At 49.7% G+C, this 25,455-nt stretch overlaps 1 protein-coding gene across 1 annotated transcript in view; it reads left to right on the top strand.

Annotated features, from left to right (window-relative positions):
• Positions 1–25,455, top strand: part of LOC119433600 (myb-related protein B-like) — a 200,707-nt gene that overhangs the window by 9,353 nt on the left and 165,899 nt on the right. The window contains exons 3-4 of the mRNA XM_049659049.1: positions 2,113–2,216; positions 9,802–9,930. Coding sequence (XP_049515006.1) covers positions 2,113–2,216; positions 9,802–9,930 — 233 coding nt within the window. The remainder of the gene's footprint in view (positions 1–2,112; positions 2,217–9,801; positions 9,931–25,455) is intronic.

Here is a 25,455-nt window from a genome sequence, read left to right as displayed (position 1 = left end):
AGGGCTTTGAGGTGATCCTTGTAGGCTGGCATGAGCTTGCGACGATCGAAAAGATGGGAGTAGAGGGTGTGCATTGCCCGGCGCTGAACAAGCTCAAGTTTGTCAGCGAGATGAGTTTGGTAAGGGGACTAAACTGATGAGCAGTACTCAAGCTGTGGTGGTACGAGAGAAGTGTAGAGTGCTCTGAAAACCTCAGGTCCCCAGGGAAGGGAGAGACAGGTCACAAATCCCAGAATGCGACGAGCCTAGTGACTTGTGCGGAAAAGTCGAGAGAAGGGCTGAATATTACACCCAGGGTGGGAAGGGTCCGAACGGTCTTCATGGGGGTGCCACTGAGGAAGTAGATTGGGTGCACAGAGGTTGTGGTGTGGCTGATATGCATGGCAGCACTTATTTCAGTGCTAACACAAAGTTTGTTATTGTAGGCCCAGTCGTCCACCTTTACAAAATGTATTTATTTCAAGCGCATATGCTGCACTGCGTATTGGCATAATGTTGCAGTGCAAGTGTTAACTAGTGAATTAAACACATTCTGCAAAGATGCATTAGGAACTTGCTTTTGAGTTAATCTTTTTCCCAACTACAGTTTATAGTATCACAGCGAGATGCATTTTAGTGCAAGCTGAAGAGATTTGGGCAGCTTAAGCATACAGACTGCGAAATGCACTGATGACACCTTTACCCCTTCCCTGCAATGCATGCACTCGCACCACCTGCTCTTTCCATAAACAAAACAAAGATATATCAAAAGCCAATTGCAGTTTCACTGACTCAGTACGTGCTGCTTGTCAAGCAGGCATCGAAGCAATCCTGGTATACGCAGCAGCATGCATAAGGTCCTCCTTATGACGCAGGTCCTGCTATGCATTGCACACGGTGCACATAGTGCAAACAGATTTTTTTTTTTTTTCCAAGTGCTCAATTACAAGAACACATGACAGTGTTGTATCACGTTTCCTACAGTGTGTCAGCGTTCTTGAGCGCTGCACGAGCGATTTATCGCCAACTAGCCCATAAGACACCTGCACTTGAAAGAAGTGAGTGAAGGAGTACTGTGAACTTGTACTGAACTAGATTTCACACGCCGAATCGAAGAGTGCACTTTCAACTAAACGAATGGCATGGCTGAAGATGTACGCGTATTTCCCATTGTTCGGCTACTAGTGTCTTTCGCTTTCGCAAGTTATCTTTGCCGCTGGAAACAGCGCAGAGCTCGCCCGTTAAACCAGAGTCCCGAGACCACATAATTCACACACGAAACACGCCGCGGTTCACCACCTGAAGTTCCACACGGTTCATTTACACCACACCACACACAGCACGAAGTCAGGAGAGCCATATTTCAAATCACAGCAGCGCAAAACGTAACTGAAATTTCATTTCCTTCGGCAGAGTTTCTCAGCTGGGCTCGTTCACCGCCGGTCGAACTCGACGGACGCGCTAGGCCTACGCGTAATGTAAACAACATCGGCGGTAGACGAGTGCTGATTATCCAGACTTCGCACTTCGAAAGCAAGTTTCCATTCGTTTCGAGCACAAGAAAATATACATACAACAAGCACAGGCGTTGCCGCAATCGTCTGCAATCGTGATTAGGTTGGATGTTTTAGCAGACGATCGCACTGAGATCGGCGGAATCCAGCGGGCCGGCAGGTTGGGTTCGGCGGCGTCGTTCGAACGCGGCACAAGTTCTCGTCGCACTTCCACCACCCACGGTCGTGGGTCGTGTCGGCCTAGTATCACAACACTGTCTTTCAGAAACACTGTCGCGCGCGTCGTGCGTCCGAAGCACTCGGACGATCGTTGGTGTCGGCGCCTTCGCATCGGCGGCCATCATCAGGCGTAGCAGCCAGAGGCTTCGCGGACTCCGATTGGTGGACGCCGGCGACGGTTTGCAGGCTCTGATTGGTGGACGCCGGCGTCGCGTCGGCTCGCGCCGCTGGTTTTCTGGCATCGGCAGCTGGCAAAATCTCCGCGCGCCGGCACGCGTCTCCCCGTTCGCGACTGACGCTTTTGACGCATTTGACGCATTTGCGCGTGCCGGCGCGTGGCGAAGCGTGCCTGTGGTTGGGCCTTAAGTGTTGTGACGCTGATGCAAAGATGTGTGTGCAGGAGGATGACAAGGTGGTGCAGCTGGTGCAGAAGTATGGCCCCAAGAAGTGGACCCTGATTGCCAAGCACCTCAAAGGACGCATTGGCAAGCAGTGCCGCGAGAGGTGGGTGCTGCTCAAGGCCGGGACAGAGTGGACCACGGTGGTAGAATAGGAGAGGTGAACAAACGACACCACTGCGCCACGCATTACACGCATTAGCGGTAGTCTGGGCTCATTCTTCTGCTCCGCCGTACTTGAAAGTACGTAGCTGGCGGGAGTCGTGAGCATTTAAACCGTATTTATATGTCTAACTTTTGAAAAAGAGCTTTGTGTCGTAGTGCCGTACACCAGAGAGAGGTCTTCAACAACACTTGTCGCTTAAACAATCAACAATCGTCGCTTAAAACAGACGTTTACAGCAGATTAACGCTTTCAGCATGACTTCAGACACGTTGTTTATTTGATTGTTTTGTTTCTTTATTTTGCTGGATAGATTGTTTCTGAGAACAATATGGTGACTAATGCGTCATTGCCAAATGAATCACGTTTGAAACGAATATCTTTTTGATATGTCCTGATAAAGTACATCGGAATTTCTTCTTTCTCATGACAATATTAATAAAAAATTCTTTATTAGCATGTACAACTATGCAGAAACAGTATTTGCTCTCTTACCAAAACTACCGTATTTACTTGCATAATGATCGCACCCCTGAATTTTGTCGTCAAAATTCAATTTTTTTTCTTTCCCGCGTAATGATCGCACTCAAACTTGCTGCAGCCAAGTCTAGCTGATGATGATCGTGCTTGCCATCTGTCAAATGCTACGCAAACGACTGTTCAAGCCTTACCAAGCGGACTGCACGCACCAAACAGATTCTTAAGCAGATGACCCATTTCATTCCCTTCATCACTTTCTGCACTTCAAGAAAAAAATTATTTACAGTCAAACCCGACTATATCGAACCCGTTTACATCGAATTACCCCGTATATCGAACATTTTTGAACACCGTAATGTTACAATGATAATATATAGCAAAAGGTATGGTTACATCAAACAAAAATAGCAGCCGCGATCGATATATCGAACTTCAAGTAGCGCAAAACTACCCCAGAAGGTGGCTTTTCCCCATGGTAACCGGGGGAGCCGTCATTAGCCCCCCCCCCCCCCCCCCCTCAGACGAAGTGGTTTAGCCCAACTGCGCACGTGCGGCGCTGCTTTCGCTCCCTCGGACAGCCACCCCCTAGAAAAAGTGGTTCGAGTACTATCTCTCTCACTCACGGCCACGTGCGTCTGCATGCGATCGGCTTGACTGCTTCAGTGTTCTGTCATTCGTTGCAAGATTGTGTGCGTAGTCGCGTCCTCGGAACACATTGCTCGTCTGCTGAGTAAGAGATGGCTGCCGTGAAATGGCAGAACCTGCCAGTATCCGCAATGCTGGAAATCATCAGAAGAGCGCACAAAAGAAGTCTGATGTCGCCGCAGCATACAGCATCCCAAGAAGCACGCTGAGTACGATATTGAAAAATAAGGCCGATGTTAGGGCTAAGGCTGACAAAGTGAGTACCAGCGGCGGCCAACAAGTACGCACGGCTGCATATGAAGACGTGGAAGCAGCAGTGTACATGTGCTTCATTGATGTTAGGTCGTGAAACATCCCTATTTCTGGCCCATAATTGAACAGAAAGTGAAGGATTTCGCTTTCCTTCTGAACAGACCCGACTTCAAGGGCGACTCAGGTTGGCTGGAGCGTTTTAAAGAGTCCAGCATTGTCGGCCGAGCTGTCATCGGTGAAAGCCGCATGATGGACGTCAGCAGCGTGCAGAAGTGGATTGAAGAGAATTGGAGCAACATCACGACAAGGTGCCATCTCCGTGATATATTTAATGCTGATGAGACTGCTTTGTTCGGGCAAATGCTGCCGAACAAAACGCTGGCGTGTCGCGATGACAAGTCCCATGGCGGGAAATTTAACAAACCCCGAATATCGGTGTTGCTCGCCACCAACGTCGATGGATCGACCAAGCTTCGACCACTCGTGATGGGAAAGAGCAAATCGCAGCGGTGCCTAAAGAATGCACTTTCTGTTCCGTTTATCTACAGGTCCAACGGAAAAGCTTGGATGACAAGCGAACGTTTAGGAAACTGGCTTAAGTCCTGGGCCGATGACCCGGTAAGCAAAGGCAGAAAAATCGGCCGAAAACGACGTAACAGCCGGGAAAACGCAGCACCCGGGAACGTAACAGCGGGGTTCTACTGTAATTGTTACTGTTCTTATTAATGAAAAACGTTGAGTTGAGAAATTGTCAGTTACCGAGCACATTACTGAAAGATTAAATCACTGGGTGGACTTACAAAACAAAGTTCACCGACGCTTTCTGGAACACCGTGATATTTATTGTAGCAGCTTCAGCGTGTGCGATCTGTCTGCAGTGTCTATCCCAAGTGAAGTCCACTGTGCCGCGCCTACAACGGTCGCCGCGCCTTCACTTACTGAGTGTTTCACGCTGTTTCTGTTCATTGTTGCTTAGAGTGGCCGGCGAAGGTCAGCCGCGGACACAAAGGTGCAATGGCGCCACTATGTCTAGACAGAACGGCGTCTACTCCCATCGTTTGCAATCTAGCATTTCGTAGGCGCGTGCTCGTTTGCACTCGCCATCTGATGCTTCTGGAGCAGGTGCCTGGGCTTCTACCCACAATAACGCGAAAACAAATATTTTAACAGCGAAGCTGTTCTAGTTAACTGTAAAAAGTGCTGCCTGCTGCCGCAAAACCTCGCAGAGGTATGACATCACTGCGTTGCCTAGCAACCACCTCGCGGTGCGGGGTGTGCCTCGCCTCCTCTCCGTGCCGTGCACATGTTGCTTTGACATGGGGCGTTAAGGAGAGGGAAGGAGAGCATGCTCGGGAAAGGGAAAGAGAAAATGAGAGCGAGATAGAGAAAGAAATTGTAGCAGCACCATTGAGGCAACGCGTAGAGCTGCTGCCGACGCCGCCCGTGTTGCCTAGCCGTGCATGCGCCGAAGCAGTAGCGATGACATCACCTCACGTTGCCTAGTAACCGCCGGCGCAGGTGCGCGCTCGCTTCGCCTGACACAGACATGGCTCCGCCGAGCACCCACCAGCTGCGTGCTACTGCGCATGCGCCGGGCCGTCATCCCGGCGTGTCGTCTGCTGCATGCCACCCGTACACGGTGCATAGCTTTCGCCCAGTGTACATGCGCTTGGCCTTGGAGTTTACCATAAAAGGGGCTGCACCTAGTCGTGTCAACTTCCGCTCGATATCGAGTGGCTAGCCTCCAATGTGTTTGGCGTTGCAAGCAACAGCGTTTTTGGCACTGTTCTTGGCACAGTGTTCTTGGCACAAACGCAGGCAGGTTAGCCTGCCTGCGTTTGTGGCATGCCAGGAACGCTGTCGCTCATAGGCGCCGACGCATCCAGCGCTAGTCATGCGAAATGTCGCGAAAGGAAAGGTACCTCCGAAAATATCACTCAAGAATACCCTCCCTACATGCATAGTTAAGTTAAACCAATTTAAGACCTAACAGCAGCCAAGTTAATACCTAGCCCAGTAGGGACGTAGCCAGAAATTTTTTGCGGGGGGGGGGGGGGTGCACTGGCCCGACTGGAGGGGGGGGCAAACTTCCGCTTTCCTCTACGTCACGTGATCAATAATAAATATCCGGTAGTTTAAGCAGACTCTATACATGTATATCAAAGACATGAAACAGCCCCCCCCACCCTCGCGTGTGCGTGTGCTTGTGAAGAAATTAAGTAAAAAGTAAAGTAAGCTCAGTAAATACAGTAAGTACGACAGGTACAGTGGGCGTTTGGAGCAATGGTCTCTCATCGCGCCACTGAATGGACCAGTCTTCGAAAACGCATCATTGAGACGACCCGTGCGATCGGAGAAGACATCATTAATTGTTAATTTCCGTTAAGCATAGATGGCGTCGTCCTCGTCGGGGCGAAGTGCGTTTCACAAGTCAAGGACGGCTATACGCGTGAAAATGCACATGTGACCAGGTTATACCTACTCACATAGCAATAGTAGCTTGTTCGCTGCGTCTTTGCGCTAGAAAACTTAAATACGCGCAAAAACGCGTAGGGCTCTTTTTTTTTTTTTCGAAGCTTTCGTCGCCCTGCTCCCTCATACGAGAGGGTTGCATTTCCTGCGGCAAGTGCATGGGCCGCTGTGTCTTCCGCTGTGTGCGAGCGTGCAGCCGTCATTTGCCTTTACGTCAACAGATTCAGAATTGTACAGAATATTTCACCGCACAGCATAGATATGGCATGTGTACGCATTTTAAGTAGTGCGTGCAACTCATTTCTGCTTCACTTACGCCAGTGCAAACAGGAAGCGGCCTTGTACCTCACAGAATCTCGACTAATTGGTGTACTAGTGATGCAGGAATGAACTCCGGTCTTGTTCAGTGCATAGTGCACATAATCAATTTCTCAGGACGCGTGAACTCCGACGAGAACTGTCAGCGCCTGCAACAAGTTTACTTACGCTGTACAGCGCACAGCAGTAATTCATGCTTGTCGGCTGTATGTTTCGTGCATTCTGTTAAGAGTCGGTGGAATTTCACTCCTGTCATCAACCCCTTCGTGTGTACATTGCTGGTTTGGGATTCCACAACAAAACAGCAACTACCAGCCTTCCGTAATTGCTGGTTTGGGATTCAACAACACAACAGTAATTATCAGCCTTCCGTAGGGGCGCAATTGCAAACAAGAGATGTTTCTCGCGCAGACTAAGCCTACGTTCACACTTGGGAAGCGGCAAGCGGGCGGAAAGGCTAAAGCGGCCGGAAAATTTTTTCCACACCTGTCCAAGTTGTTCACATTTGTTTTGCTACCGCCGCGGCCGCCGCTGCCGTTTTCGTCCAAATCCATCTAGTCTGCGTACGTTTGTCGTCGTGGTGGCGCTCATTATCGCATTATTTCGAGCGGTATGTTCATTCTTTGACCCACGTACTGTCATCAAAAGTGATCATTTTACGCAACTTCGCGTGTCATCTGCGACCTTCGGTAAATTCCTCGTTGGTGTTCCGTAATTCTCCTCACACGGGCACGGTAGCGCTGAGTCACAGGTTGGTGCCTAGGCGTGATAATATTTATTTAGTAGCTTTTATTTACAAGTTGTAATAACATTTCATCATTTCGTATTGTCGGCGCCTCTAGGACACCAAAGGGGCAACGGGAACACTACAGCTAAAACCCGGGCTGGCCCTTGTGTTCGGGCTCGCCAAAGCCTGCGCGTCCTACGTGAGACCTACGCTCCCAATCTATCGTCGCGATGAGAAAAGCACCCCGCGACTTCTGCAACATACCGTACACGTGCGAGGAGAATTGTGGAGCGCCAACGAGGAATCTGCCTAACTATTGTCTGCCGTGGAAGAAGAAATGGCTTTTATACTTCTACCTACTTGTTTTCTAGAAATGGACAATGAATAAACGGAAGACGCGGACACCTCGGAAACGGTGGTGGTTGGTTCGCCTGGCTTTGCAAAAGCGCGAGAAGTTGGGTCACGCCAAGGCTTCGTTGCCACACCTCCGGTCGCGCGACGTTGAATACTATCGCAAGTATTGCTGAGTATTGCTGAGTACTGCGAGTAGTGCCACTCTTGTCATAGAGCAAGGGCTGGTTCTTGATCGCGTCGATCAGCATTACAGCCTACACTTTTGATGCCATGTTCAATTTTACGACCGGTTGTTTACATGCTAGTGTAGCTTCCAGTGAAGCAGAACGACTTTCCGCCGCATTTCTGCTTCGCCATGGCATAAAAATCGGCCCGAGACCGATTTGGCTCACAACCTGTTTTTCTGCCTGTCTTGCCGCCTAGGCGGGCGGATTTTTGCAAGATTTTGCCGCTTCCAACAGCTGCGAGACCAAGTGTGAACGTAGCCTAAGATCCTGCGCGAGTGCGGCCTAACCAGCACCTGAAGGGAAGCGGTGGAAATGTATACCGGAGATTTCGACCATCTGGGGTCTTTAACGTGCACCTAAATCTAAGTAAACGGGCCTCGAGCGTTTTCGCCATCATCTAAAATGCGGCTGCCGCATTTGTTGCTTCATTTGTTGCGAATTTGTTGCTTCAGAATGCGGCCGCCACATTCTCGGCCAAAACTTCACAGAGTGTCAAAGCCTTGACAAACACCGTGACAGTTTTTTCGACATGCAGACATGATTCGCTGTAAATTACCAACCCAAACGGAAGCGCCCAGGAATGAAATTGTGATGGTAGCACCGGTTTCATGATTTATGTCAGCGCAAAGCGACGAGAACAAAGGGTGGTTAAGTGGAGGGGGGGGGGGGGGGGTTGAACGCCCAGCAACCCCCCCCCCCCCCCTGGCTTCTCCCCTGTAGCCCAGTAATACTTGAGGATCGACAGTTTCGCTGTGCCTAAGCTTTGCACGACCGAGTGCAAACTTGCCCGTGTTTTTAAGCTGTACACTCGCCTGTAAGAATTTTCACGCTTCCAGATAAATACGAGCGCGCCCCTTCCGATCGGTGCTCTGTGTCGGTCTTTTCGAGATTACCTGCGCCGATTCAAAATTTTTAAGCTCCATAGAGCCTGGTACCCTTATTTTTGTGGGCAAGGCCGGCAGACAACCTCTACAAGCTATTAAAAACATTAAGAACGTCTTAAAGCTAAAAAAATTGCGATAATAATCGACCTTTTATAGCATAATGAAAGCTTGCAATGCGCATCTTTGAGCCCATAAAACCCCTCTCGCCACCTGGCGACTCTTGTAGAAGCTCTATAGGTGCGGCGACACGCTTGCGACGCTCATTTGACCACCTTTCCTAGTCTACCACCGTACTGTCAGCGCCACAAGTGCAACAACGTGGCACAATTTTGTTTCAGTCCTGCCATGAGTCTACAGTCGAACCCACTCAAGTGTCACGAAATGTTATAACCGGGTTGCATGAAAACAATCAAATCAGAGCGGTTGTGAGAATGCCCCTCCCCACCACTTTCTTCCATCCAGCTGCTTATTGTGTTGACTCATTTAACTCTGCTTCCTGAGCGCTCCAATCGCGTGTAACAAGCCTTGGCTGTCGGCATTCAAGATCGGCACTGCTGTAACAACTGCAAAGCGAGGTTACGGGCGGCAAGTGACATGCGAGCTCTGCTGGTGGCCTCAAAAGGGGCCTTTTAAAAATGCGATAAGGTTGCCGCGGCAGCCTCTCGCTTGAGAAATCTAGAAGAAACGCTGGGTGAGATCGCCACAAGCACCTCACCACGTACTTCTCATTAGCTTGCACGAGAAAACCCCATTAATCATCATCAAGTAAAGTGGTTGGTTGGATAGGCATGTCTCCCGCTTAAAGTGATGGTGGCTTTATTTAATCTATTGAGTGTTCGTGCATCAACCTTTCTTTGGACTGGCCGTTTATTTCCACACTTTCGTGGCTCAACCTAGCATGGGGGCTCAACCCCTATGCTCGGAAAATGAGGTGCCAATTCTGTTGGCTGAATGAATGTGCATGGCTGTTCTGGGCGCTATGAACATTTTGCGCGACCTAACATTGAGATTGTGTTCTAGCTCAAGAGCCATTCAATTCCTTTGCAGAGGTATTGGCAACTGCACTTTGAGGACGGTTCTGTTGCCCCTGTGGTGACAGTGTTGGCATAATGTGCAGAGAGAAACACTTTCAGCGGCTGTGACAACAGTGTGCCACGTGTGCTGTGCAGGTGGCACAACCACCTGAACCCAGCCATCAAGAAGAGCGCCTGGACCGAGGAGGAGGAGCGCACCATTCTCGAGTATCATCGACTCTGGGGAAACCAGTGGGCCAAGATCGCCAAGCTGCTGCCTGGACGGTGAGTCTGGGGCACAGAGAAAAAATAATTTAGGAGGCTAAACATGGCTCCTTACTGCATATTCATAATATCACACAGGAATGCAGCGGCGGACGGTGAGTCTGGGGCACAGAGAAAAAATAATTTAGGAGGCTAAACATGGCTCCTTCCTGCGTATTCATAATATCACACAGGAATGCAGCGACGGACGTAACAGTGCCCCCTACTGAACGCCGGACAACTGATGTATGATGGTCTTGTGATGGTTTGTCCAAGTGATGCAGCGGATCCGTCCAATGTGGGGAGTGCGGCGTGCGCTCTTGTTGTCTGCTCACGCGCGGGCGCTTGATGCCAGTGCGCTGCCCTTGCATTAGGAAGCTATAGCTCGAGTACACTAGCTGTACATGCCTGCAGGGGTGTCTGCGTCAGCAGGTGTTTGGTGTGTTGCGACACCACGGACCCGAGCACATGGGGGTTGGCCCCTCCCGCGTCTAGCCGTGCGTGGCTTAGCCGTGTCTGGGGAAAAGAGATCCTGGGGGTTGAGCCAATGCCGAGTGCTTGGACCTTTATGGCCCCTCGGCGGAGGCAACACACCCCTTTGGTCTCGGCTTCACGTAGACAGCACCCCCGGACTGACCCACCCAGGGGAAATCGGCAGTCGCCTTTTCCTGTCCTTCTCCTCTCTCCAACCTTCGACTTTCCATCTCCTTTTAAATCTTTCCTGTCTTCACTTCTTTTTACTTGCTATTTCTGAAGTGGCAAGGGTTAACCTGGTGTACGGTATCCAACCTTGGGTATGCTATATTGGGTTTATAGTAGATACGTACAGCTGGCGTCAGCGATTCCTCCGGGTCTCGTAGCATCCCCTTGTTGGGCTCGGTGGTGGGCGGCTGGCGTTGTATAATCTTTTATGGCTTCGACATCGTTCCCACGCCTCCCCGATCGTCCTCTCTCTAAAAGAGGGCGCACCGATGAAACCTTTCAGTTTTCCAAAAAGAACATTGACAAATTTCCACGGTTCCATATTATTCACACTGAATGTCCAGAAATGACAGCAAGATTAGGCTCACCTTTCCTAGTGTCGAAGTGTCTTATGGACACAATGGGACCAGTATACAAAGCCACGAAAATGGCCAGTTGGGATCTTTTCTTAGAACAAGACCCAGTGTGACAAACTGAACACCCTCCCGTCCTTTGGCAATACTCCTATAACCGTAACTGCACACCACTCCCTGAACACAGTTCGTGGTGTGGTATCTGACAGTGACCTCTTGAATCTCACCGAAAATGAACTCCTTGACGGATGGAAAGATGAAAATGTTGTCCAAGTGCAGCGAATCAAGATAAGGCGCAATGACCAGGAAATACCGACAAAGAACTTAGTCCTGACCTTTGGCTCCAGTATACTCCCAGAATATATCCAAGCAGGCTACATAAAGATACGTGTCAGACCATACATTCCTAATCCTCGCAGGTGCTTCAAATGCCAGAAGTTTGGTCTTATGGACACAATGGGACCAGTATACAAAGCCACGAAAATGGCCAGTTGGGTTCTTTTCTTAGAACAAGACCCAGTGTGACAAACTGAACACCCTCCCGTCCTTTGGCAATACTCCTATAACCGTAACTGCACACCACTCCCTGAACACAGTTCGTGGTGTGGTATCTGACAGTGACCTCTTGAATCTCACCGAAAATGAACTCCTTGACGGATGGAAAGATGAAAATGTTGTCCAAGTGCAGCGAATCAAGATAAGGCGCAATGACCAGGAAATACCGACAAAGAACTTAGTCCTGACCTTTGGCTCCAGTATACTCCCAGAATATATCCAAGCAGGCTACATAAAGATACGTGTCAGACCATACATTCCTAATCCTCGCAGGTGCTTCAAATGCCAGAAGTTTGGTCATAGCTCCCAGAGCTGCCGTGGCCGAATGTCCTGCGCAAAATGTGGTGCTAATGAACACGCAGCTGAAAATTGCACATCTGACCCGCATTGTTCAAACTGTGATGGAGATCACCCTGCGTACTCGCGCTCTTGCCCTGCGTGGAAGTGAGAGAAGGAGATAATCACGCTAAAAGTGAATGAAAACATTTCATTTAATGAAGCAAGGAAGCAGTTTTCTTTTGTAAAACCTTATGCCGATACGGCGCGCGTGGGGGCTGCGCCGCACCGGCCTCTAGCAGCTGTCCGAACCACACAGTGTGCCGGCAGCAGCTACTTCTGCCCCCTCGGTGGTGGCAGCTGCCGCTGCTCCATCTTCGTCTAAGAAGGGCCAGCAGGCCTCCGAGCCTGTGGCCTTTAAGGCCCCTGCACATGCAGTGAGGCCTGACAAATCGTCTCATGTGCCCCGGGAAAGGGCAAACAGCGCCTCGCAAGAGGCGATGGATACTTCTTCTTGCCCCTCTACGCCTCTGGCACAGAGGGAACGGCGTGGCTCACTTGAGCGTGCTAAAAAAGAAAAATCTCTAATCACTGCTCCACATAAAAACACACCTCCCTAAGTTGAATATCTTGTTTTGCACACAGAGCATTCATTTTGCTTTTAATTAATATGGCTGTCCAAATTTTGCAGTGGAACGTCAGAGGTCTTATCAATAATGTAGATGACGTCCAAGAACTCATCAGTCACTTCCATCCAAAGATGCTCTGTGTACAAGAAACGCATCTGAATTCATCACATAATAAGTTTCTTAAGCAGTTCGTAATTTTTAGAATAGATCGTGATGGTGCTCTCACATCATCAGGAGGCGTTGCGATAATTGCTGATAAGTCGATCGCCTGTCAAGAGGTGACATTAGACTCCTCTTGAGGCTGTGGCAATCCGCGCCATATTGCATGATAGGCTCGTAACACTCTGCTCGTTATATATTCCACCAGATTATATATTGAATAGGATGGTTTTTGAAAACTTGATATCCCAGCTGCCTCAGCCCTACATGGGGCTTGGCGATTTTAATGCCCACGATACGTTATGGGGCGACTCGCGGTCGCCTCATTGAAAATTTCTTGCTGTCTACAGGTACCTGCCTCTTCAATAAGAAGGAGCCTACCTTCTACAGTACGAGACACAGCATGTGCTCTGCAATAGACTTAACAATTGGCTCTTCTTCACTACTACCACATTTCTAATGGTCAGTGATCAAAAATCCGTATGGAAGTTATCACTATCCTATCATTCTACATACGGCAGAACAATTGGGACATAATCCTTATCCGCCTCGCTGGAAGCTAGAGAGTGCAGATTGGCAACAATATCGAGAACTTAGCTACGTTTCTCAAAATTCTATAAATAACCTAAGTATAGATGGTGTGGTCTCGTATATCACTGCTGTCATAATAGACGCGGTGACAAACTGTATACAGCAGACACATGGTTCCGCAACCAAGAAACGAATCCCTTGGTGGAATGACGCATGTAGAAAGGCGCGGAAAGATCAAAATAAGGCTTGGGGCCTTTTGTGTCGTTCACCAACTACAGAAAACCTTATACATTTTAGACAGATGAAATCAAGAGGCCGGCGCACACGACGTCAAGCACGCAGAGAAAGTTGGGAAAGGTTCCTTTCAGGAATGAATTCTTACGCGGATGAGGCTAAGGTGTGGAAGAGATTGAGAAAATTTTATGGTCGACAATCGCACCCACTTCCATTGGTGAATGATCAAGGAGAAAGCTTGGCAGACCAGGCTAACGCCCTTGGTAACCACTTTGAAAACATATCCAGTTCGGCACACTACTCCGAGTCCTTCCTCAAACGTAAAGCTATAGCCGAAAGAAAGTCACTTCATCGTAAAGGTGAAGAAGATGAATCATACAACCGTCCTTTTACTCTTGCCGAATTTAAGGCTGCACTGAGCAGCTGTAGCAACTCCTCACGTGGAGTTGTACGTATATGACATGATAAGATACCTGAACGCTGAAAGTCAAATGGCATTACTTTCCCTTTTTAATAGAATCTGGGCTGCGGGATACATACCTTCCACATGGAAGGAAGCTATAGTAATTCCTATTCTAAAGACTGGCCAAGTCCTATCTTTAGTATCCAGCTATAGGCCAATAGCGCTCACAAGTTGCATCTGTAAGCTTTTCGAGAAAATGATTAACCAACGATTGCTGTATTATCTGGAAAACACCAATGCGCTAGATACATGTCAGTGCGGTTTTCGAGAAAACAGATCAACTGTTGACCACCTTGTTCAAATAGAAGCAATTATAAGAGATGCATTTGTCCACAACCAATATTTTTGGTCGGTCTTTTTTGATATGGAGAAGGCCTATGATACGACATGGCACTATGGAATACTACAAGACCTATCGTCTATGGGGGTACGAGGCAAGATGTTGAATCTCATAGAAAGTTATCTCTCGAACCGGACTTTCTGTGTTAGACTTGGGAACACATTGTCAAGACTTTTCATTCAGGAAACTGGTGTACCTCAGGGAGGTGTCCCGAGTTGCACATTGTTCATCGTTAAAATGAATTCGCTTCGTTCTACCATACCACCAGCAATTTCTTACTCTGTTTACGTCGGTGACGTCCAGATAGGTTCTAAGTCTTGCAATCTGGCCATCTGTGAAAGACAAGTCCAGCTTGCTGTTAACAAAATGTCGAAATGGGCAAATGAGAATGGCTTCAGGTTTAACGCTCAAAAAAGCACTTGCGTGCTTTTCTCTCGAAAGAGGGGTTTAGCTGCAGATCCTGCCATTGAGCTTCATGGAGTACATCTGCCTGTACGTAGCGAGCACAAATTTCTGGGAGTATACTTCGACTCAAAGTTAACTTTTACCCCCCACATTAAATACCTCAAGGCAAAGTGCCTAAAAACAACCAATATATTAAAGATACTGTCACACACTGCTTGGGGCAGTGACAGGAGATGCCTAATGAATCTATATAAGAGTATCATACATTCTCGCCTGGATTATGGATCAGTCGTATATCAATCTGCAAGGCCAAGCGCACTAAAGATGCTTGATCCTGTCCATCACTTAGGGCTCTGCTTTGCGACTGGGGCTTTTAGAACAAGCCCCATTCCCAGCCTGTATGTTGAGTCAAACGAGTGGTCACTGAACCTTCAAAGGTCTTGCTCTAGCCTTATCTACTTTCTGAACGTAAATTCAAACTGCCAACATCCTTGCTACTCCGTCGTAAATGACACTACGTGTGCCACACTTTTCCATAACCGACCTACAGCAGCGGAACCCTTCTCACTGCGTGTGAGGAAACTCGGTGAAGAAGGCGGTGTTCCACTGCTTGAGCATCATGTAATGCCTCCAGCAACGCCGTTACCGCTGTGGCAATGGCAACCTTATAGATTGCGACATATCGTTTGTTGAGGTCTTGAAGCATGCTCCGGAAGTACATATCCAAATGCACTTTCGTGAACTTCAATCGAAATACTCTTGCCTGGAATTCTTTACTGATGCATCAAAGTCACATGCTGGCGTGTCCTATGCGGCAATCAGTCCTTCCTTTTCTGAATCCAGTGAAATGCATCCAGAAACAAGCATATTTACCGCTGAGGCTCATGCCCTGTTGTGTGCAGGGAAGCATATTGTTATGCGAACGAAGAATTAAGTACAGGAGACTATTTACAAGTATATTTACAAAAGATAGCTGCAGCGCTGGCCAGATCAGCCGATAGCTCGAGAGCCCAGAGAAGTTCGTCTTCTTCGTCTAGGCGCTCGCGCGCCTCGTTCAAACAACCAAATACCACAGGCGTGTAGCATAATTCCCCGGCGGCAGAAGCGACGTTCCGGAGCGTCTAAATGTCATCACTGGGAGGGTGATACTGCTTCAGTCGTGTAACGTGCACAATATCACTGGACTGGGAAGCAGATTGGGGCGTCAGGGGCGATCTCGTAGGTGACGGGAGTCACGGCACGAATCACTCGGTAGGGGCCTGTGTAATGAGACGGCAGTTTTTCTGACAGGCCGACCTCACGCGACGGAGACCATAGAAGCACCAAAGAACCAGGCGGGAAGTGCACGTCGCGGTGTCGCTGGTCGTACAAACGCCGTTCACTCTCTTGGGAGTGCAGAAGGCGGCCACGGGCAATTTCCCTTGCGTGGGCAGCGTGGGTGACGGCGTCAAGTGCATATTCACTGGTGGGTGCTGCGTGAACAGGGAGGCTTGTGTCGAGGGGCAGTGCTGGTTCTCGGCCGAACAGAAGGAAAAATGGCAAATAACCGGCTGTGTCGTGGCGCGAGGAATTATACGCAAAGGTGACAAACGGCAGAGCGAGGTCCCAGTCAGTGTGGTCGGAAGACACATACTTCGCGAGCATGTCCGTGAGAGTGCGATTAAGACGCTCCGTGAGGCCATTCGTTTGCGGATGGTATGATGTGGATAGCTTGTGCCTCGTGGCACAGGACTGCAGGATGTCCGCGATAACTTTTGACAGGAATGTCCGGCCACGGTCTGTGAGAAGTTGTCATGTAATAAAATCACGTCGCGTAGAAGAAAATCGGCAACATCTGTGGCGCAGCTTGTAGGGAGCGCTCGGGTGATGGCGTAGCGCGTGGCATAATCTGTGGCCACAGCGATTCACCTGTTCCCAGAGGTAGAAAGAGGAAAAGGACCAAGTAAGTCTAAACCAACGCGAAAGAATGGTTCCGCGGGAATGTCAATTGGTTGAAGGTACCCAGCAGGGAGCGTCGACGGTGTCTTGCGTCGTTGGCATTTCTCACACGCAGCTACGTATCTTCGAACGGAGCGAGCAAGCCTTGGCCAAAAGAAGCGTCGGCGGATCCGGTCGTAGGTACGTGACACACCGAGGTGACCGGCAGTGGGGAGGTCGTGAAGTTCGTGGAAAACAGCCGAGCGAAGGTGTTTAGGGATCACAAGGAGTAATGCTGGGCCGTCAGGGTGAACGTTGTGGCGGTAGAGTACGCCATCTTGAAGTGTGAATAAGCGAAGGGAGCTGTCGGCAAGTGACGATTCCAGGCGGTCAATGATGACACGCAAGGACGGGTCACGGCGCTGCTCGTCGGCGACATGGACTAGTGGAAAAACAGAGAACGCAGGCGTCGGTGTCAGTATCAGACGTAGAGGTCGGGTCTTGGACTGGGTAGCGAGAGAGGCAATCTGCGTCCTGGTGTTGGCGTCCCGACTTGTACGTCACTGCGTAGGGATATTCTTGTAGTCGGAGAGCCCAACGACCGAGCCTACCAGTAGGATCCTTGAGCGACGAAAGTCAACACAGCGCATGATGGTCTGTGATTACTGAGAAGGGCTTGCCATATAAATATGGGCGGAACTTTGAAACAGCCCAGACGAGAGCAAGACATTCGCGCTCGGTAATCGAATAGTTGCGCTCTGCAGTTGTCAGGAGCCGGCTAGCGTAGGCTATAACACGGCCGTGTCCGTGTTGTCGTTGCGCTAAGACTGTGCCGATCCCATAACCACTGGCATCGGTTCGGACCTCTGTAGGTGCGGACGGGTCAAAGTGGGCCAAGATCGGTGGATTGGTCAGAATCGTGATAAGGCGTGAAAATGCGGCAGCCTGAGGGGAACCCCACGTAAAAGGCACGTCTTTCTTCAGAAGTTCAGTGAGTGGTCGAGCGATTGCTGCGAAATCTTTCACAAACCGTCTGAAATAAGAGCAGAGCCCCACAAAACTCCGGACGTCTTTGACAGGCTGAGGTACAGGAAAAGCCGTTACTGCTCGAACCTTCTCCGGGTCGGGTTGTACTCCGGAAGCATCAACGAGATGGCTGAGCACTGTAATCTGGCGGCGCCCGAAGTGGCACTTCGATGAGTTTAATTGTAGCCCAGCCTTGCGGAAGATGTCAAGGATAGCTGCGACGCGCTCAAGGTGCGTCTCAAACGTAGGAGAAAACACAAGGACGTCGTTGAGGTAACAAAGGCAAGTTTGAAACCTTGAATAAGAGAGTCCATCATCCGTTCGGACGTGGCGGGGGCATTGCATAAACCGAACGGCATAACCTTAAATTGGTAGAGGCCATCTGGAGTGACGAAAGCGGTCTTTTCTTGGTCTTGCTCATCGACGGAAATCTGCCAATAACCAGATCGAAGGTCAATGGACGAAAAGTATTTGGCACCGTGAAGACAATCAAGAGCGTCGTCAATTCGTGGTAACGGGTAAACGTCCTTTTTAGTGATTCGGTTTAGGTGGCGGTAATCAACACAGAAATGCCACGTGCCATCTTTCTTTTTGACGAGCACCACCGGCGACGCCCAAGGACTCGACGAGGGCTCAACAATGCCTTTGGCGAGCATCTTGTTGACTTCCTGCTGAATAACTTGCCGCTCTGCCGTGGACACGCGATACGGTCGGCGATGAATGGGAACAGCATCACCAGTGTTTATCCGATGCTTAACAAGGGACGTCTGACCAAGTGGGCGATTGGCAGTGTCAAATATGTTGCGATAGGAAAGCAAAAGGCGATATAGGGCGGCTGCTTGGCCAGGGGCGAGGTCCGGAGCGACCATGGGACGTAATGGGCCGTCGAGGTTCAAGGCATCCTGCGGGTAATCAGGAGGATCTGGAGACGCATCGGCTGCAAAAGCAGTGACGTGGTCGTTAGTCACTGACCGGAGCGTGGCCACCGCTATGCCTTCAGGTAACACTTGCTTCGTCAAGCCAAAATTGACAATGGGGAGACACATCCGATTAGCGGCAAGGGTAACGACGGAGTGTAGCACAGAGATGTCGCGTCCCAGGAGGACATCACGAATAGGGGCGACGACATAGTCGCCATCAGGCACGGTTGCCGTTGAGGCCAATTCGACGAAGGTTAGGGCTTTTGGAGGTAACCGAACAAACGCTGTAGTGCATAGGGTGTGCCTTCAGGTAACACTTGCTTCGTCAAGCCAAAATTGACAACGGGGAGACACATCCGATTAGCGGCGAGGGTAACGACGGAATGTGGCACAGAGATGTCGCGTCCCAGGAGGACATCACGAATAGGGGCGACGACATAGTCGCCATCAGGCACGGTTGCCGTTGAGGCCAATTCGACGAAGGTTAGGGCTTTTGGAGGTAACCGAACAAACGCTGTAGTGCATAGGGTGTGCGGTTGTTCGGGGCGAACGTCGGAAACAAGAGGAAGCTCGAGGCACAGCGTACCGGTGGAACAGTCGATGAGGACAGAATGCGTCGTCAGAAAGTCGAGCCCGAAGATTAGATCATGAGGGCAACTGGTCAGCACGGAGAACAGGACGGGAACATGGCGGCCAGCAATTTCTACGCGAGCAGTGCACATAGCACAGACGGCAACAGTGGCGCCATTGGCGACGCATACGGCTCGAGTGACGGCAGGCATAAGAACTTTTTTGAGGCGACGACATAGGTTAGCGCTCATTATGGACACTTGGGCTCCAGTATCAATCAATGCCGTCATCGGGACACCATCTACATCTACTTCAATTAGGTTCGTGTTCGTGAGGAGCGTCAACGGAGGATTTGGACAGGACGAACGTGATGCAGCACTACCTCCAAGAGCTGCATGGCCTAGTTTTCCGTCCGGGAGGGTCCATAATAGGTCGGCGACGAATAGCGGCGTGGCTGGGGCGACGGGGACCGGCGAGCGAGTGGGACGGCGAGCGAGTGGGACGACTGTCATCGACGGATACGTGAGAGCTAGAAGGCATACGGCGAGGCGAGTAGGGGCGAGGGTCTGCATATGGGCGAGGAGACGGGGAAAAGTAGCTCGAATACGGCGATGTCCAGGAGGTGCGGCAGTGGCGAGCGACGTGGCCAATGCGGTGGCAACGAAACCAAGTGGGCTTGTCGTCCGGAGTTCTCCACTCTGTAGGGTTGCGGTATCTGGGACGGGAATACAGATCGCTGCGAGGCGCAGCTGTCGGCACCAGTCGGGCGTCAGCTCGGGAGATAGAGCAGGCAGCAGGAAAACCGAGGTTGGCAAACTCTTGCCGCACAACCTCCTGAATGAGGGAGATCGCTGGGGCTGGTTGGTCAATATTGGGGTCAAGTGGGCGCGGAAGGAACGTGGCAGGACTGGCAGCCTCGAGCTCGCGGCGAACAATACGCGTGACGGTCTCATTGGAGGGGGGTGAAGCGGTAAGGGCGACCCAGGACGACGTCGCAGCCGTGTTAGGGAGCCGGGAGAACTGTGGAATGACGCGGCGGCTTTTGGCGAGCTCAAAGCGGCGGCATTCCTTGAGAATGACGTCGATGGTAGACACATTGTTGAAGATCAACAAGTTAAACGCGTCGTCCGCGATCCCCTTGAGGACGTGGCCAACCTTGTCAACTTCGACCATGTTCTCGTCGACTTTCCGGCAAAGAGCTAGCACGTCTTGTATGTACGAGACATACGATTCAGTGGAAGACTGTACGCGTGTAGCAAGCTCCTTTCTTGCAGCCTGCTGCCGACCGGTCGGATTTCCAAAGAGGTCGTGGAGCTTCTCCTTGAAAGCGTCCCAGCTAGAGATCTCCTCCTCGTGTGTCCGGAACCAGACACGAGGTGTTCCGCCCAAGTAGAAGAGGACATTAGCTAGCATTATGGTAGGGTCCCAGTGGTTGTTGCGGCTAACAAGCTCATACATGCGTAGCCAGTCATCAACGTCAACATTATCTTGGCCGGAGAATATGCCAGGATCGCGGGGAGTGGCAACCGTGACGTACGTGGTGGTTGGAGTTGCAGTAGTGGCAGCAGACGAGTTGTCACCGGGAGCCATGGCGGAAAGCTGGACGGTGCGGCCGCTGTGGAGCTCCGTGGTGAGGACGGGGAACGGCACGCTCCACCAAAAATGTTACGCGAACGAAGAATTAAGTACAGGAGACTATTTACAAGTATACAGTAAAACCTCGATAATTCGAAGGTCACCGGACCGCGAAATTTCTTCGAATTAAGCGGATTTTCGAATTAACCGAAATGAATCATAAAAAAAAAAGAAAACAAGCAAGAACTTGCCGCAAAAAGAAATCACCTTTATTTTCCATGTCCGAGAAAAATTACTCAAAGTAATCACCGATGCGGGATTACTTGGCGCGCTGGTTCGCCGCCCCTAGTGCCATGCTCTCCAGCTGGCTCAAAAAAACGTAGCATACAAATATCACCCGCACTGCACTCAACAAAGTTGCGGACGATGTTCACGGAATTGATGACTGCCGCGAAAGCGGGCGTGGTGGTGCTTGACTCCAAAAATTTGGACTTGCTGGATATTCCGGACTTCAAAAATGCACCATCAGGGTTCCCATTGAGTTCATGCATTTTCGCACCCAATTTTTCGGACGAATTGAGACCCCAAAGTTCGATTTTGCGGACTAAATCGCTCTTTCCTAGCCGCGCTACCCAATCCTGGAGGCCGCCATGTTGGATTTTGCACTGGCTTGAATTCCAGTGGCTCGCTGTATGCCTCCAAGATTAGAACGCGCGTTATCAATAGAGAGCTCGCGCAATCCTCCAGTCTCGGAGGCCATGCCATCGTTGTAACCATTTATTGTGGGATTTTTTTTTTTATTGCGACAGCAATTATTTGGACACTTCAAGCGTATTTTCGCCGTCGGCGTCGCCGCCCTGAGGATCCATACAAAGTCCAAAGGCGATAAAATCATCGTCGCGCGCCCGCCGTATGTGCGAGTGACAGCGCGCGGGGGACGCGCGCTTTCATGGAGAGCGAACGCACGGCGGAGCGTAAACGCGACTTCCTCCCTCGTTCGAAAGGCCGTGGGGGTAAGGGAGGGGGGGGGGGGGGGGGCGACTTCTACTCATCTAACAACTGGGTACTTGGCGCCGGAGCGGTTTCTTGCGTGCACCGTATCTTGAACGCGATCTCCAGACGGCTCTGGCTCTCGCCGCTCAGTTTCTGTTGAAGCGATATAGACCGCACGAACTTTCGCTCGCTGGCTGCGGCGGCCGCGCTCGCTCGCTCGTGCGCGCTGACACCACGCGTGTTAATTCAGTGTTTTTTTTTTTTTTTTTTTCCTCAAGTTTCGGTTGCTATTTTGAACGTGGCGTGTACACCGAGCAGGTGTCTCGGAGACCCATGTCTCAGTGATCGGCGCTACCTCCTGTACCTTCGCGAGAGCTAAGCGGTGCGAAGCTCGTTTCTTGGATCTCCATGGCGAACTCCGTTGGCGGAGATCGCCAACGCGGTGGCGTTCGTGTCGACTGTACACGGAGCCGACGTCATTGCTGCGCAAATCCAAGCAAGTCGATCCTCTCCAAGCGTGGTATGAGGCAGGGCATTATTAAAGATTTTTTGTAAGCCGCACTAATGACTTTTTTTTTTTTCGGCCGAACAGAGTTTTCCGGACTATTTTTCAGTCCCCACGAGCTCGGAAAATCGGTTGGCGACTGTACGGAGCGCCCTAACCTAACCGCCGCACGTTGCTACTAGCCGGAAACTTCGAATTATTCGAATAGAGCCGCGCGGGCCATTCAAATTATCCGGTAAAATTTGCATAGAGAATGACGGGACCGCTCAAATTCTTCGAATTAACCGAAATTTCGAATTAACCGAGTTCGAATTATCGAGGTTTTACTGTATTTACAAAAGATAGCTGCAGCGCTGGCCAGATCAGCCGATAGCTCGAGAGCCCAGAGCAGTTCGTCTTCTTCGTCTAGGCGCCCGCGCGCCTCGTTCAAACAACCAAATACCACACGCGTGTAGCAATATAATGAAAACAAAGCTTCAAAAATCTGTTATATTCACCGACTCTTTAAGCGTAGTAAAGGCACTAATGTCTCCTCGTAAACACAAAAACCCTGTGCTCAGTGAGCTCTATTCAGTGCTGTGCACACCATATAGATCTAACCAACGTGTCACAATAGGCTGGGTACCAGGCCACAGAGGCATTGAGGGCAATGTGCTTGCAGATAAAAGTGCCGTTTGCCTTGTAAGAAAGGGGAACACATCCTCTACAGCTGTTCCCGCAGTAGATTTGAAGCATTTCTTGCGAAAAAGCCTTAGGAGCTATTGGCAGCACTCATGGGATGCGGAAACAAGAAATAAACTTCACGCCGTCAAACCACAATTAGGGAATTGGCCACCCACTACGAAAACACGACAAACCGAAGTTACTCTTTGCCGCCTTAGGATTGGCCACACGTATGGCACGCACTCTCACCTGTTGACTGGTAATGAACCCCCTTCCTGTAGCAAATGTGGCGAGACGCTAACTGTAATCCATGTCTTAATAGAGTGCAAGGAATTAGAGCCTCAAAGAAAGAAATACTGCCCCTTAGCATACAAACAACACGTTCCTCTATACCCAGCAATGTTTTTGGGCACAGAAGCGTTATTTGATCACAGGTTAGTTTCTTGAAGATGCCGGTACATTGAGAGTCATCAGCCCCCTACATTCGTAGCACATCCTCTCTTCAGAGGCTGCTGCTGCGACAGCATTATTGTAGAGCACGTGCCTCTCAGCCCTTGCGTTCAAGGGTCCTGTTGAGGCAACGGTGCTACTTTCACGTACACGTTTTATGACATTATCAATTCAGAACAAACCATCCATGGTCATTGCTCACATCTCCAGTCATTGTCATCATTTTAATACTTATATATCTTACGCAAGTTACAGCGACTGATTTTAGGCCTATTTACAGCCATTTAGCACCCACCATTCACAGTACATTCCTTTATTTCATAAATAATTGATTGGAAACTCATCACCATGTGTATGGCACTCTTTGGCCATATCTGGCCCTTGCGCCAAAAAACCCCATACATCATCATCTAGCTGTACACGATGCTTGTCGCTAAACGAGACGGCAGCTATTACAGCATGCTCTCGTTAAGCTTGCCGGAGCGCCAGTAGACGGGGATCGACCAGTACCGCCCCCAAGGAGCAACAATGCCTTTTTTGGCTAGCCAGGGATGACTGCACATCCAAGGTCAGCGTAGTATTTATGCCTGCTGACTCTTCCACTGGGGAAATGCTTTAAGCAGATGTAGTCGCTTGTCGTCAGTTCTCAATCCTCGCTTTCTGTAGCTCCTGCCCATTCTTGCAGGCGTTCAAGGTCATTTGGAGCTTTTAAAGTTCGTGTATTTTCCGCGCGGTACTTATATCCGCTGTTACAGTTAGGGACAAAGCATCGATGCCCCATTTTCGATTATCAGTGAACGCATACACATTGAACACTTACATCGTAGAGTGGAGGAACTGCAGAACTTATGAAGGGACGATTCAGACTGTGCGAAGCGAGCGGCAGACTCTGCTCTACTCTGTTGTTCCGTCTGTCCACGTCTTCCCAAACGGGCTGCAAAAATATAATGGAATTTTGTTTCCTAGCTATGTATCGCATACTCTGATCGGCACTTTTTATGGCACATGATAATAAAGTAGAATGAATGCTAGTTTTTCGTTATGCCAAAAAATTTGGAAAGCACCAAGCACAGTTTTCTATACGCACATTGTTATGGTTGCAGATAGTCTGCTCTTTCTATACGCACCTGGCTACGATTGCAGATCGTCTGATCTTTCAAGTGTGTTAGTTTCTTGCTATCGTGTGATAAAAGGCATGTGATCCTAAATATAAATCTCAAAAAAAATATTTATACTGAAGCGGTCTGCAGGTTCTTTTATTCCTTGAGCACAAGCCAGCGCAAGCGGCCTGTAGCAGATGACTGTGGCCATGCGCGCTCCGCGCCGATCGCGAGGGACAACAAAAGTAGTTCCTTGCGGCTCCGCAAGGGGTTCTGCGATAGCATGACTTAAGGGGGGACATGGGTTGTGGAGATTATGTCCTGCTTCTTATGGCCAATTCTGATGAAAATAATCAGGCTTGCTTAGTTTTTCGTGCTGATTTCAAATATGCAATAATTTTTCTTGTAGGTCCATTTGTTCAGAATATACACAAATCTGTCGCTCTATTGTTTCCGGAGACAATGAAAAAAAAACTGCTCAGTAGAAAGTGAATATTATTTCATAGCTAGATACTATAATATGCAATAAATGCAATGCTGCAAGAAAGTTTTCAAATTAAATAATAATTAGCCATTCTGCAGGTGATCAAATTTATTTCCTTGTCCTATGGCTACCACAACAAAAGAAAATTAATAAAATAAAAATATACATGTGCAGAAATTTGAAATTCTGCTCTCAGCACTTTGTAATATGCAGATTAGGCTTTCTGCTAAGGAAAGAATTATTGCTCTAGCTGTTCTAGATCATGAGATATCACTCCGACAATCTGGTGAAGTCACCCAAAAACAAGTTTTGAGAAAAGTGAGAAAACATGCAAAACCTTTTTATTTGCAAATTTACAGCTGGAACAGCTCAGTAGGCACCAGACGTGTAGTCCTGCGACTTCCAGCCCCTGTGTGCCGCTTTTTCGGGGACTGGCGCAAGTTTTCTGTTGCTTTGCCCACGTTCAGTTCGGCGTAAAGTTCGCGAATCGACCGCGCGCAGTCGCTCGTCAGATTACGTGCCGCGCGATCGGCCGCAGGCGTCAGCTTCGCCTTCACATAGCTCTACCACGGTTTCGTGTGAAGAGCCCGACGGCTGATGTCCATCAACGAGAAAATGTCATTGAACGCGGTCTGTCGGTTGCCCGTTTCCTGCATGGCACGCGTAGCCAAAACGTTCACAGCAAAGGGGTTCATT

This window comes from Dermacentor silvarum, chromosome 11, assembly GCF_013339745.2.
Source record: "Dermacentor silvarum isolate Dsil-2018 chromosome 11, BIME_Dsil_1.4, whole genome shotgun sequence".
In the NCBI taxonomy this organism is placed as follows: domain Eukaryota; kingdom Metazoa; phylum Arthropoda; class Arachnida; order Ixodida; family Ixodidae; genus Dermacentor; species Dermacentor silvarum.
This window is presented reverse-complemented; position numbering and strand designations above follow the sequence as displayed.